The 15,391-nt window shown below is 46.3% G+C and overlaps 1 protein-coding gene across 2 annotated transcripts in view; it reads left to right on the top strand.

Moving 5' to 3' along the window:
• Positions 1 to 15,391, top strand: part of COL4A2 (collagen type IV alpha 2 chain) — a 183,858-nt gene that overhangs the window by 128,629 nt on the left and 39,838 nt on the right. For both annotated transcript variants that reach the window (XM_045186661.2, XM_045186660.3), the window contains exons 17-24: positions 1,976 to 2,029; positions 2,867 to 2,933; positions 4,888 to 4,998; positions 5,497 to 5,646; positions 9,107 to 9,199; positions 10,483 to 10,643; positions 13,485 to 13,557; positions 13,649 to 13,755. In XM_045186661.2, the coding sequence (XP_045042596.2) occupies positions 1,976 to 2,029; positions 2,867 to 2,933; positions 4,888 to 4,998; positions 5,497 to 5,646; positions 9,107 to 9,199; positions 10,483 to 10,643; positions 13,485 to 13,557; positions 13,649 to 13,755 (816 nt within the window). The remainder of the gene's footprint in view (positions 1 to 1,975; positions 2,030 to 2,866; positions 2,934 to 4,887; positions 4,999 to 5,496; positions 5,647 to 9,106; positions 9,200 to 10,482; positions 10,644 to 13,484; positions 13,558 to 13,648; positions 13,756 to 15,391) is intronic.

The following is a 15,391-nucleotide window of genomic DNA, read 5'->3' as shown; positions in this document are numbered from 1 at the left end:
TGTAATTAAAGTACAACTGTTAATACTTTGATTGCCTGCCATGTGCTAGTGAAATCATAATTATGATTTGTTTTTCTACACCCAACATTAAGGAATTATAGTGTTTTCAAAATGCAGTTCAACATAGCCACCCCCTAGAACTCAAAAGTTAATGAAGGACAGGATGTTCACCAGGCACTGACCCCCTGGAGCGTCTGACTGCTGTGGCCCAGATGTTGGGATCCCAGGCTCACATTTTCCAGCCTGCTTTCTGCACTTGCAACAACCGAGGAGATGCAGATGCTTCCAATTAAGTGGGGCATCTCAGATGCTGTGAGGAAATCGTTTCCTCGACTCCAAACATAGGAAATGCCCAGGATATACACACACAGCTGAGTCGTCCTGCGTGTTACCACCACACTGCACCGTAGACATATCTACCTTGTGTTATCTTACTTGCCAACTTGCCATGACTCCCCAACTAACATCTCAGTTGTACTCACAGGCTTTAGTTTTAGGCTGTAAAATGGAACCAGTAATCAAAGGCAGCTCCAAGGAGCAACTGTGAACACCAACATAAACAACGTATTAAAATAGGATAAACCAAAAATGAGAAGATGCTGGGAAATATTTCTTTCTCTACTGGAGCAAAGAATCGGCTACCCCTCCCTCATTTCTCCAGGGATTGATAGAACTTTAATTAGTTCTGGAGATGCTTGTTATTGCTTGTTGATGATGTCACAGCATGGCTGAGCAGTGTTGGTGGCATAGAATGGTGTGTAGATGTGACAAAGCCCAGCGTATTGTTTGAGCTGGATTGTTGTGTCAGCCCTGGACACAGCTTAGACTGGATGCCTAGTTGCCAACTCCCCCGTCGTTGGCAAGTTCTGTAGTGATCCCTAACCTATCTCATGAGGTGGCCTCTAGATAGGAGATCATCTTTCCTATTGGAAAAAGGTACCTTCACTTTTGAATCTCCAGTTTCACTTAGTGTAAAAGAAAGTCGGTCTAAATTATGGACCCACCATGAAAAACACAAACGTAAGCCAATCTTACTGCATTCTAAACAACATGACTTCCAGCCTACATGCTCCTAGATTTCAGAATATCTTATAAAATAATCATGTAATGTCTATTTTTTTTACCACTGGCAGCTGACATTCTGAATTTAGGGGGCCAACTTTACATATTCTTTAGCAAGATGGAATAAGTTTCTAGATTATTTTTAAAACTTTACATATCTACCCAAATATGATAGGGCTTTTTCTGATGCATAGCTGATAGAATTAGAAAGCAATAGTTAAGCACTAGAGATTTTCTTCAATAAAGAAGAAAAAATCTAAACGGAGACGCTTTGATGCTCCTATTCAGTGTTAATGGAAATTTTTCAAAACCTATCTGGGAGGAAGGTTTTAATAGATGCATCAGGTTGTCAGCGCTTGACCCCCTGATGGATTATAAAATCTCTTAGACTCTGCCTCTGTGCCTCCGGAAGGGGTGCAGTACAAAGGGAGGACATAGCACCCTCCACGAACACTTCTTGCTCAAAAGGTGACCCTGAGCCTAAAGAAGCCTCTAGATCTAACAACCAGTTTAGAGGAAATAGAAGGGAAAGAGGAGCACATTATACACACTGTAAGGATGAGGTGGGTCCAGTCTAACATGTTGGCTATTTGCAATACCAATAACCTGGTTTCTTCAATAGCAGCAACATAAAGTTACTAAAAAAGTAGGAAGGAAGAAGAAACTACTATGAGTTAGGAGAAAATTAAGAGACACGCCAGCCAAATGTCATGTTTTGACTTTGGATCCTGATTTTAAAAAAAGCAACTTTAAAAAAATATTTTTGAGACCAAAATCAGAAAAAAATAAACAGAGACTGGGTAGGAGGTGATTTTAATGAATTATTGTTAATTTCATTAGACATAATAAAAGTCTTTTGGTCAGTCCTTTAAATTATAGAGATAAAAATAAGCACCAAACATCTTTCCCGCAGGGAAGCAGAGGACTGGATGGCTACCCAGGCCCTGATGGGCCCCGAGGACCCAAGGTGAGCTTGGTTTTCAGTTCCTCTCTTTGGGGGTGTTCTAAAGACCTCCTACTCCCCATGTTGGACAGGGAGGTGGCGTCTCTCCTATCTAAGAATAGATACCCAGACACACAACACCCAGCACAGGAGAGATGAGACAGACATTCATTTGTTAGTCACGTATATCCCAGCCTTAAGATGCTACATACCACGCAGGCGGAGGCTACACCTGGGGGGGAGTGAACCAGCAGGGCTATGGGAGGGCTTTGTAGTAACAAGACGGTGGCGCACCCCTGGTTCCCCAGGGAGGATATGACTGACATGTTTAGACCATGCAGGGCTGGCAGGGTAGTGAAACCCAGTCAGCTGAGGACCCGGTGATGTACTGCTACACCAACTAATGGGGACACTAGCCCAAGAAGGAGCCTTTCCGGCTGGATGGGGGCCACGTCTGGTGAGGTCGGGGAATTCGTGGTTAGGCCTGTGGAACCCAGTGAGGCTCAAAGTCATTAGCTCTTACAACCCAGATGGCATTGTATCCGGGTGTTGAGTCCCCCGCAGCTCACCCTACAGGGTGACTCGGACACCAAACTCAACAGTGGAACAGCCCGCCCTGCAGAAAGCAGCCTCTTGACTGGGTCCAGTGTCTGACAAGGATTTCAAAGGGACGTTGGCACAGCCCACTTGGTTGCCTCTCGGTGTGTGTGGGATGTCTGGACTTACTGCCTCAGCATAATGGAGATGGAGCCCCAGGCAGAGTTTATGGTTCGATTACTCAGAAGAGTATGCTAGGTCCAAAACTCCAAAAGGTCAGTCTCAAATCCTTCTGTTCTCCTCTTTTTTTTTTTTTTTCTCCAGGGAGAAGTTGGTGACCGAGGCCTCCCAGGGCCACCTCCCTACATCCCCCATCCTTCTCTAGCTAAAGGTTTGTAGGCAACTTCTCTTTCCTGAGAGTGTGCATTCTCTTCTGTTAGGGGCACAGAGTCATGAGCCCAAGTTCAAGAGACATGAACTTTCAAGGAAGATTTATCTAAGTAAAACAAAAGATGTTCAGACCACAGCTTTGTAGAACCTGTTTTGTGTGCACCTTCCCTCGTGGCTTCAATGTGGTATCCCAGGAGAGCCTCACTTTGCCTCTGCCTGAGAGAGTGCCCCCCACTTTCCAGGTGAGACCCTTCTGTTGGGAAATGGTTCCAGTGCTGCATACTTGTGCAGGCTCTGGCTTCGCCGTCTGCTCTGTCCCTGAAGAAATCCAGTCCTTCTGCACCTCACACCTCCATGGCAGCTGGCCCAACCACCTTCCCAAGTCTCTACTCCAAAGCTACCAAGGTGCACACGCCCTTCTGCTAGGCAGTCTGAACCCAGTACTGATCACAAGCTCTAATCTTGGAGACAGTCACATCCTTTTAGACTTCAAGGAGCTAACTCCCCAGATATGTGAACATGAACAACTACCTAGGCAGACGCTCCAGTGTCCCAGTTGACCCATGTGCACATGAAGGATTTTTCATGTGTTGTGGCTCATGCTCATCTTAGCGCAGCCTTCCAGGTGGTAAGATCGTACTGAAATTTGATTCAAATTCTGTGGTAAGAGCAACAGTTCTGAGTGTGCTCCCTTTCTAAATAATGTTTTTGAAAAATGTTTTGAGCATTCCTCCAAATAATCGTACGTATATTTATGGATGGATGACTTGCCCATGTTATAGGAGTTTTCAGGAAGGCAGAGACTTTAGCCTGCGTGGTTCACTACTGTATCCCCAATTTCTAGAACAGACCCAGGCAACTTACCTGAATGACTAAATGACATACATGCTAAAACTTACACATCAGATACAGATTTTAAAGGATGGGATTTTTTAAATAAAGGTGCTCCAATGCTTCTTTCCTGTACCCAGTAGCTCACCCCTATCATATATGCCCAGGGGTCAAGGACTCACTGTCCTGCCTAGGTGTGACCCATGTGTCAGTTTAAAGACTACTTTTGTGTGTCTTTATCCAACATGCCAAAGAACTTAGCGATGCCACTTTATGTTTATTTGTGGATAAGGCTTGTAAAAGCATTCATATGTTACTCATCCAGCAAAGAGTTACAAAAACCCTATCTAGGCAGGAGCTGGGGCTCAGAGGAAGAGAAGCACATTGCCTCATGCATGGGAGGATTCCCAATCATATCATTCCTTTCACTGGTCTCATGTTAGACTCAAATCCTCATGCAACCTGATGTTCCACCACCCGTGCTCACCCGAACCCGACACTCCAGTCCTGCGTAGCGCTCCCGGCTCTGTGCTTTCAGTCTGGACTCACCTCCCCTCTTGATGCCCTTCCCTCCACCACTCTCTGCCCGCTCCCTCCCTTGTTGCCCATCTCCTCAAATGTCACCCCTGTCCAAAACTCAACTGTCAGGTTACCTGCTCTAGGAAACGTGAATGCCCCTGAGCACAATGCTTCACCTCTGCAAAATCGGGACTGTGGTACTCTCCATGCCACATGGCTTTATGGGAATCAAATATATGTAAAGCATTTCGTGCTGAGCCTAGCACACATAGCAATAGCTCGAAAATGTACTGCTGTTGTTTTTATTCTCCATGGTCCCTCAATATCAGATTTTCCCCCCAAATAATCTTTCCCTCCTTTGAAGCCACTCTGTACCTTTTTGGCATTATGTACCTATGGTATTTATAGGAATCCTATCTCCCCCTCTTTGATTGGGAATGAGCTCCTTGAAAACAGGGACGATCATGTATTAAACACTTGGACCCCATTACGCCTCACACAATGTGCAGGGTATTGGTAAACATGCATTCAATGAAACGGTGAACATCTGTCGTGAGTCCCAGACAACAGCCCTGTTCTTACTGTGGGGCCTGTCTTGGTTCCAGGTGGCAGAGGTGACCCGGGATTTCCAGGGGCCCGTGGGGAGCCAGGAACACAGGGTCTGCCAGGTGACCCCGGCCCAGCAGGCTTGCCCGGCACATCCGGCATAAGTGAAGGTAACGTGGTTCCTTGGCATCGAAACTACAACCAAAAGTGTGTCCCCTGGGGACCCTTACCAACTGCACAGCATGGTTGGTGCTGGTGCCCTTTCTCGTAGACTGGGTTCAGCAGCTGTAATCCGTCTCACAGCCACATTTGGTTGTTGTCACAGAGCGACTGGCCCTGTGACAGTAACTCTCCCACTAGGTTACACTGTGCTGCTGATGAGTAACCAGCATGATTCTGTCAGCGGGCTGGGGAGAGCATAGGCAGTCAACAAACGTTGCTGCCCCGTGTTGTTAGCAACCCTCAGGCCATTCTTTGAAGGCAAGAAGAGGGGCTTTTTTGAGGGTGAAAAATGGAGATGAAATATACCACTGGCATCTACCCCTTAAGTTCCTGAATGGACTCTAAATTGCCTAGTCCTGCCAGAGGGCTCCCGTGGGCGGGAATGCCAGCATGGCTGTTAAATAGCACACGTTTCACACTGCTGCTGATTGCTGTTGGATTTTCAGGTGGGCGGAGAGGCACCCCAGGTGAAATGGGACCCAAAGGCTTCATAGGAGAACCGGGCATCCCTGCGCTCTACCCCGGTTCGCCAGGAGTTGCAGGGAAGCCAGGACTCCCAGGATTCCAAGGGCCTGCTGGACCACCGGGACCAGATGGTGAGTGGACAGAAACAAAGGAGGCTGAATGGCCACAGCCCTATTTTCACCCGAGCTTTCTGCTAAATGATGTCGTGAGCCCATGCAGTAGGCAGCCGATGAGGGCGTAGCAGGTGCTCTGTAATGTGAACAGAAAAGGCTGGTGATGGAAGAAGGGCAAAACTTTCTCAACCTGTTGAGTAGCAACAGTCCCATGGATATTACACAGTAAGGGTTGCCCGACAGTGGCCCCAGCACAATCCGTCCTTCAGGGGAACACCGGAGAGGTGCAGTCTGGAAGCAGATGAGGGCAGAAAGCTGTCGGGCAGTGAGTTCCAGACACCTTCTTCCAGGGCAGAGGCCTCACATCTTGACTTGCAGCCTTTCTCCGCTATTTAATCAACAATTTTAAGCAGACTCGATAATAATCTGTCTTCCTGGCCCATGCAGAACCAAAGCTACACCTGAACAGGTGGCAAGAGTTGACAACAAGAAGGATGACATCCCCCACTTCACATACTGCCTTCTCCAGCCTTCCATGATGCTTTCCCACTGTCTTCCCCACCATTATCTCAATGACCTTTTTTTTTTGGAGGATAGTCTGCTGGCTCTTTCTTCTATTTCCCCTTCTACCCATCCGTCCAGGAGATGATGGAGTTCCTCGAAGTTCATTCTTGGACCCCTTTTTCTCCCTGTACTCTCTCCCTAAGTGAATTACCCATTCACATGAATCGAAGTACAAGTTCTTTGCCCCCACTCCTTCATCATGTCTGTAGCCCATTTCCATGTTCTGAGCTCCAAATTCGTACAAACTGTTAACTCATCACATAGTCACCAGTGTATGTACCACAGACATCTCCAACTTCGTGTGCCAAGAACAGAACTCTGGATCTCCTGCTCCCCATCTCCCCCACCCACATGCCCCAGACCTGGGCCTCGCCCATCTCTGCAGACCCAGGAGCTCAGGCCAGGTCCCTGGGGGTCGCTGTATCATCTCACTCACCCACACTACAAATCCATCGCCAAGTCCTAGTGATTCTGCCTCTTGAATCTTGAATCAGCCCATCATTTCACTACCTCCATCATCGAAGCCACCACAGTTTCATGCTTAGTCGGCCAGAATAACCAACCCACTCACGACCAGCTTCCATTCCTCCTCTCTCTGGTAACTGACTACACAGCCAGTGTGTCCCTTTTACATGTAAATTAGGTTGTGTAACTTTTCCTGTTGAAAGCCCTTTAATGACTTCCTATTGCCCTTGGGATAAAATCCAAACCCCATTTGTTAGCCCACTAGGCTGGCATGATCTCCTTCACCTCCCTTTCTGCAATTCCACTCCTCACTCATCACCTTCCAGTAACTGTTTCCCTTCCACCTCAGGGGCTTTTAGACAAGTTTATGCTCACCTGGGAACATTCCCTCCAACCCCCTCTTGGCTGGCTGGCTTTTATTCTTTAGGTATTAAGTTAAGTGTCAATTTCTCAGAAATGACTTTCCTGTTGCCCAGTATCCCTATTACTTTCTCTGAGCTTCTCACAGCACTGGCCATAATCTGAAATTCTGTGTTGGTCTATTGACTGAGGTGTGTCTGATGTGCACCTCCACATCTAAACAGTAAGTTCCATGGGGTCCTGTCAGTTTTGTTCCAACTATATACACAGCTTCTAGCACACTGCTGGGCACAGTGTAGGCGCCAGAGAAATGTTTAATGAATGAATGGATAGATGGATGGATGAGAGAGATTATATTAAATGTGTAGTGAGATCAGATTACATGGAACAGTAGTCATTGCCACCTTTCCATAAACATTTAGTTACCTTGGGGCTTTCTGATATTGAAATTCTGGTATCATTTTTCCAAACAGATAGCAGAAGTTTTTAAAATTGGTGTTTTCCTTTCCTTTCTGCTTCCATAATTGCCTCCTTCTCTCCTCCCAGTTACCAAAAGGTGGGTATGGCAGCATGTATTTTAATTTGTTGGAGGAGTTTTGTTGGATCTTTGGGGCTATGAGCACTGTAGGGTTTAGCAGTGAAGAGAACAGGAGTCAGGGAGACTCCAATTCCACACTCAGCAATGTTTCCTGGGCATGTGCAGCCCTAGTCCCACCACACGATGGCGCTCCTCTCAAAGGTGACTTGGGGAATTTTATTAGCTTTTAGCTTGTATTTCTTACACCTTTGCCCAGATATCTCTGCTTGGAATTATTGGAGCCCTGCGGACAGCGGATCAGAAGTACCCTGATCCCAGTTAAAGGCGTGAGGGTCAGCGGGGTGGAGGTTACCACACTGAATCCAGATGGTTCACAAGTTATCCACATTAATTACACAAACTCCATGTGTGCATGTGTGTGTAGTGTATGTATGGGGAGAGAAGTATGTTCAAGTGAGAACCCGTTCCCAGGAGAAGACAGAATAGGGAACCAAATTGATTTTTTTTAAATAAATACTTTATTTATTTATTTATTTTACTTTCTAAAGATTTTATTTATTTATTTTTAGAGAGAAGGGAAAGGAGGAAGAAAGAGAGGGAGAGAAACATTGATTGGCTGCCTCTCACATGCCCCCAATGAGGGACCTGGCCCCAATCCAGGCATGTGCCCTGACAGGGAACCGAACCAGTGACCTTTCGGTTTGCAGGCTGGTGCTCAGTCCACTGAGCCACACCAGCCAGGCCACCAAATTAATTTTGATATTTATTGTCTTTTGGAAAACCAGAAGTCTTTTGATAGTCTTGGAACTGCAAAATATTGGGTTGGCCAAAAACTCCATAATGTTTTTTTTCCATAAAATAAAAGACACACTTTTCATTTTCACCAATAACTTTATTGATTTGGATATTTTGAGTATGTGGGCTATCTCCTGTGTGGTATAACTTTGATCGTTCTCAATTAATGTCTCAATTTGATCACTCTCAACTTCAACTGGTCTACCTGACTGTGGAGCATTATCCAAAGAGAAATTTCCAGCACAAAACTTCACAAACCACATTTGATACATTCAGTGAGTCACAGCACCTTCTCCATACACTGCACAAGTCTTTTTTTTTTTTTTTTTTTTTTTTTTTTTTTGCATTTCAGTGGTTTTTACCTTTCTTGCTAAAGTTAAAAACAACTAAGCACTACTAGAGTCATCTCACGGAAAAAACCTAATCAAACAAACTTTTTGGCCAACCCAATACATAGGCGAAAAATCAAAACCTTGCTTTGGACTCATTTCTCAAAACAAAAGTTTTTTATCTTTAGACTTTAATAGAAAAAATAAATTCATAGGCTCTCACATTTCTATCCATCCCTGAAAGCAATGACCACAAAACAGTATTCATTTCTTTCTGATGAGGAGTTTGGGAGTGGAATTAGAGTGTGTGGGACTTCGTTAGTCTCTGTTGGGAGACCTGGTGGAAAACCGTCCAGTACAGGGTTTGGCAACGTGTGGGGTCCCCTGGGCTCCGCTAACGTGCTGCCCCTGTGGATTTTCTCCGTAGGTTTCCTTTTTGGCCTTAAAGGAACACCAGGACAAGTGGGCTTTCCTGGGACTCCAGGTTTCCCTGGGTCTCGCGGACAGAAAGGAGGGAAAGGTAAGGGGTATCTGGGAACAATAGAGAAGGTGTGGGGACATGACTTGGCCCATCTGAGTACACTTCACCCTTTTCACTTGTTCTGAAATGAACATGATCCCCTAGTTCCCCACTGGGCATCCTTTCTTTCATGGACACTTCACTGCAACTAAGGTGGTGTCTGCCACGTTTTCAGTGGACCTGGCAATCATTTGCTCACCGTTCTCTGTTCTCTGCCAACTTCGTCTCTGAATTTTCAGGGAGTGCAGAACCCAGCACTGGGCAAAAAAGATGAGCAGTCATTTCTTAGGCTGACTTCAAATCTAAGTGCTCAGCTCCAAGGCAATGTAACAAGTATTTGCAAAGCACCTGCCCACTGCAGAGTACTTGTAGAGAAATCACCTGGTTGGATCCGAAGGGTGATTCCCTGAGTTAGGGATTAGCTAATGGGTGAGGAGGCCAAGGCTCAGAGGAGTGATGAGACCTGCCCAGCATCTCAGGGACACTGCCCCTAGCTCAGTGCCCTTTCCAGGAAAGGTCTGGCCCAAGCGGCCCCTTCCCTGTGAGGCTGTCAGGGACCGCAGTGATGCCTGCTCAGCTCTCCTGTCCCTCACTTGAACCACATCTGGACCTTTGTGGTACATGTGGGGTGTACAGGTACGTGCCCCACTGTGGATAGGGCTGACTGCAGGGATGTGACATCTGTGTACGACTGTGCAACTCAGCCCCACTGAGCCATCGTCGGTTGTCATCACTTCCCTGCTGGCCCCCTCTCCCCTGAGAAGTCAACCCTACCACCAGCACCAGGCTCTGAGTCCAGCCATGGCAAAACAGCAGCGGAGAGGAGGCGCATTTTTTCTCTGCCTACCCGTGACCTTGGCCTCTGAGCGCATGGCTCTTGCCATGGCTTTCCCTTCACCTGGACCCTAGAACACTGTCCCTTCCCCTCGCCCCTGAGGCCCCGTCACTGATTCCTCTACTCTGCACACACTTCTGTAAATGGCCCCATTGGTTAAGTATCCTTAGTAAACATTGCATTAGAACTCTGCATCTGGAGGAGACCACGACTGCACACTTAAGTAACTCACACTCCTCATCTAGGAAATGGGACAAGCATTCCCACCACACGTGTGAGTGTGAAGAGCAGAGTAGTTGATGGCCACAGAATGTGGCGTTGCCTTCGCTCCTCCCCTCACCCCCAGCCCCACCCCCCACTACGCTTGTGCTCCTGTCCCTGCAAAACCAAGAGGTTTAACCCACACTTTGTGAGTAATAACTAGTCCTTCCTCTCCCTCACTTTGCAGGTGATTATGGGGACTGTAAATGTGCCGATGATCAGTTCATCAGGGGTCTTCCAGGACCACCTGGACCCAGGGGCTTCCCAGGCAACCATGGGGAGCCAGGAAGGAAAGGGTTCCAAGGAGATCCTGGCCAGCACGGCACCCCTGGGTTCCCAGGGCTCAAGGTGAGAGACAAATTCTATCACAGAGTGGATGAGACATCCTTAATACCTACCTCTGTTCTCCCAGCTTTTATTCATTGAATTAACACAGCTTTAGACCAGCAACACTTCAGGCACCCAACACTTCATGCAAAAAGGCTGTATACTCTAAGGGAAACTACTTGGTAGGAATATGAAATGGTTCAGCCACTGTGCAAAATTCCTCAAAAAGTCAATCATAGAATTACCCTAGGACCCAGAAATTTCACTCCCAGATATAGATCCAATAACTGAAACACATGTCCACATAAACACTTGTGCGAGAAGTGAAGGGTTTCTACCTACACCTCCATCTTGGCCGGAACCCCCACATAAACACTTGTATATAAGTATTCATAGCAGTATTAGTAACAATAGCCAAAAGTGGAAGCAACTCCAATGTCCATCAGCCGATGAGTGGATAAACAAGACAGAGTGTACCCATACAATGGGATATTCCTCAGCCACCCAAAGGAGTGAAGTGTTGACACGTGTTACAGTGTGGACAAGCCCCGAAAACATTATGGTTAGTGAAATAAAATAAACAACAAAAGAACAGATATTGTGCTTCTATCAATGTGAGGTATTCAGAACAAGCAAATCTGAAAATAACAAGAAGATCAATTGTTGCCAAGGAGGGCTGGGGGGTGGGGGGGGTGTAGAGCAGAGAATGGGACTGGCTGTGTAAGGTACAGGGGGATTCTTTTGGGGGTAATGAAAATGTTCTGAGATTAGATAATAATGATGGTTGCACAATCTTGTAAAAATACTAAAGACCGCTGAATTGTATGCTTTAACATGGTGAATTTTATGGTGTAAGAATTATTCCCCCCCAAAGAAAAGTTTCTAGCACTTTGAATGTAAAGCATCTTACTTACTAAGCATTTATCTCTTCAGAGGTAGAGCTGGTTTAGCATTTCATGAAGGCTCCCATAACCCAATGAAACCGAGACCTGCCAGTGAACCAAGGATGGTTCACTTTGTGGTGTGTGCAGGGTCCTGCCCACAGGCTCCCTCTGTGCATCAGCTAAGTGGGCTGTGTTTCCCATCTAATGAAAGCGATCATCTGGAGCAGATCTTTCTTCTGTGGCAGGTTTTAACTAACAATTTCAAACCAAATTTCAGATGAAGGCAAAGAAACGATACTTTTTGTGCTTAAAAAGAGAACCAAGGGAGATTTACAAAGTGAAAAGTCCATCGTGTTATATACTTAGCAGTGGAGGAAAGCTTGCTGAGGCCAGTTGGCCAGGGACGATGAGCATGGTCCGGCTGCACACCGCAGTGTGAGGACTGCAGCCCTGCAGAGCTGCTGTGGCAGGAGGTCGTCACTGCTATTTCATGGGGGAAATGAGACCCATGGCACCTCTCTGCTCCACGCCCCGGGCTTTCTCAGAAAACAAATAGTTACATCCAAATAAAATCAGTAGATGCTGTGTTTTATCCTAACTTAAAAATAATACCGTCCCCAGGCTATGGCTATCTATTTCTTTAAAAAAGAGTGTGTTGTGAGAATTGTGAACTTAATGGCAAAACCGGTAGAATCTTGGATTGTTTCTAAAATGATTGACCATTTCCTAGAAGCCCAGTGGGTCCCACTTGGTGCACCTGGAATGTCTAAGCTCTTCCCAGGGCAGGCTTTGCCCAACTGTGTTGGAACACGCCCACAGTGCTTGTGTTCAAACACCTCTGGGAATGTGTTTGCTGTCTTGCATTTAATTATATGTTCATATGTCTGCTAACCCCACAGCAGTAGGAAGGACCAAGGTGGTTTTTCATTACTAAATATTTGCACTGATAGAGTCTGGCAGAGTGTTGGAAGTATGGGAATAATCGGTCAACAAATGAATTCATCCTTCCAGGCATGTGCCCGACACCTACTTAAGTGAGCAGCATCTGCGTGTGAGACACCGTCTGGGCTCTGATAGCACAGCACCCTTTTCTGCGCAGATTTCAATCAATAAACCAAATATCGGTGGAATTCTTTTTTAGGAGAAAGGAACTCATTAATCACTTGTAACATTCCACTTAATTAAACCAACACTAAAACTCCCATAATCTTGCAAATAAGATCAACCAAGATTTGCCAAAAACTAGCATATCACACATATCAAACTGCATCCTGAACCATGAAGCGGCTCACTGGGAAATCTAAACTAAATTTTACAGCCTGAAACGTGAGTGATTCCCGCAATAAGCCGTCTCTAAAGTATGTTTTCTCCCAACCTTAACTTCCATTTCCAATATTCTTTGTTCTCAATATTAATGATCACACGTGTCCATCCTTTGTACTGGGAGGCTTATTAGATAATTCAAATTCTAAATAATTGTAGTTAAGAGTGAGCCCCCTTGTGTTGTGGATCGTTGCTTCGTACCAGTTCACGACTGTGTGAATCCCTGGGACTTTTTTGAAATACAGATCCTGCTTCAGTTGCCCCCATGGGTTCTGAGGTTCTTCTACGTTTCTAACAAGCTCCCAGGGGAGGCTCCTGCTGCTGGTCCATGGACCAAACTTTGAGTAGCAAGGTCCTGATTTCCACTGTCTGCTACATGTGGCTGCTTCCATTAATTGGCAATTATTTAAATTTAAACATTCATTTCTTCAGTCCACTGGCCACTTTCAAGTGTTCAGTAGGCATTTGTGATTGGAGACCACAGTACTGGACAGCCAGGTATACAGCACATCTAACATGGCAGAAAGTTCTCTTGGACAGCGCTGGGCTTGATGACAGGTAATGGCCCTCGAGCTGTATGAACAGAAAACCATCATCTTCACAGACCTCCTTAAACAGCATGAAGGAGGAAGACATTTTGTGTCTGTTTCCACAGGGAGCCCCCGGTGACTTTGGACCTCCTGGACCCAAAGGAATAAAGGGAGATTCTAGAACAATTACTACCAAAGGTCAGTCTTCTGTGGCCAAGCATTGCTTGCACTATATATCCTTCTGTAGCAGCCCTGTATGAGTGAAGTCACACTGCAAATTCTTTCCCAGGTGAGAAGGGACAACCAGGTATCCCAGGTGTGCCTGGGATAAAAGGTGGCGATGGCATCCCGGGGCGTGACGGGCTCGATGGATTCCCAGGCCTTCCAGGCCCTCCTGTGAGTAGCCACGAGGGTGGGACCAGCTCAGCCTTCAACCCGTCAGTCACGTTCTTAAACACCTAGAGGTGAATGGTGCTGGCACCCTCCTAAATCCACCCCATGCAATCCTTTCTATTTTAATGAGCAGAAATTGTGTTTTAGGATGTAGTGAGTTAGGTAGGAAGCCAAGCCCAGAATGAATATTTAAAAGTCAAAGAGATAACAAATATTCTTCCTGGTGTAACATAGAATGAAACACCATCCTCCCCAAATCCAATGTTCTTAAATAGGTGGTAGAACACTATTTTCGGAGAATAAGTTGTAAAATATACAATTTGCTTTGGCAACAAACACACCAGCATTGAAAGAGAGGATGTCTCACAAAGTGCAGAGTCCCAGCCGCCTTTCTTGGAGGGTGGGGGGCAGGCTGGAAGCAAAGAAGGGTGGAGATGAACTCGGGAGAGAGGATTCCACCTCTGCTCACCATCCTCCCCTCCCCACCTAAGCTCTGCCATCTTGCCTTGCCCATGGACAGTTCTGGAGTTTTCTCCTGACTCTGCAATGTGATTTCTCAGTTCTTTTTTCCTAGATTCCAGTTTCTTTCCAATGGCTATCAAGCCTACACCCCCCACTCCTAAAATCCTTGAATTCACCTCATGGGGCTGCCACAACAAAGCACCACAGACTGGGCAGCTTATATGACAAAAGCATCTGCAGGGGACCCAATTCAACCTACAGCTCTCTTCCTCCTCCTCAGAGATTCCTACCTACGTTCTCTTTGCTGGCTCACTTGCCTCATTCCAAAACCAAGGCTTTCTCCTTCCTAACGTGGGTCATTTCTTTTATAATATTGGTAATGTTTTCAGTGCATTTTCCTTGGGCTCTTTGAAAACACCTAGATTATTAATAATCTAGTATTGCTGTTTTAGTTATCACTTTGAAAATTATTTTCAAAAGAGAATTTGTGTAGCCCAATTGCACTACCACGTGGTTCTCTGAGATGAAAGCATGGAGGCCACTCAGCGAATGAGGAAATGACGAGAAGCGACGTGACTTGTCAGCCCTGAGTCTGAGTCTGAGTCTGTGATCACCGGACTTCAGCTGTGTCAGTAGCCTTGGGGAGGGTCAGGGAAGGGGCTCTGCTCTGAGCGGAATGCTTCCAAAACCACAGATAATGCTATGATCGTGTATCTTAATAAGCCTTATCTGAAAGTCAAGAGGGGAAAACAGAAGCCAGAGCTATGATCAGTGAAGAGGACAGTGGATCATGTTGGTGGTTTGAACAGTGTTCCATGTTTTGCCTGTTCAAATATGATTGTGGAGTGGTCTTTGTGTGCGGCATGTGTGTGCATGGCATCTCTGTGTGTGGTGTGCACAGTATGGAGGAGCATGTGTCTTGATTCATCACAGTGGCTGACCTGATGTGGTGTGTGAATTACTGGTGTTCAGTAGCACACTCGCCATGGCTGTGAGAGCAGCCAGCTCCAGCAACACCTAGGGCTGGCCCATGGTCCTCGGCCCAGCTCCTGGCTCTCCGGGCCTGCTGTTTTCTTTCTGCTATCAAGAGCCAGTGCTAACCCCACCACTTCTGGTTCCCAGTCTGGTGGCTTTTGTCATTCCTTGATTGCTGGCACTTCTTAGCTAAGAATGTAAA

The sequence above is a fragment of the Desmodus rotundus genome, chromosome 13 (assembly GCF_022682495.2).
Source record: "Desmodus rotundus isolate HL8 chromosome 13, HLdesRot8A.1, whole genome shotgun sequence".
In the NCBI taxonomy this organism is placed as follows: domain Eukaryota; kingdom Metazoa; phylum Chordata; class Mammalia; order Chiroptera; family Phyllostomidae; genus Desmodus; species Desmodus rotundus.
Note: the sequence above shows the minus strand (reverse complement) of the source record. Positions and strands in the feature narration are given on the sequence as shown.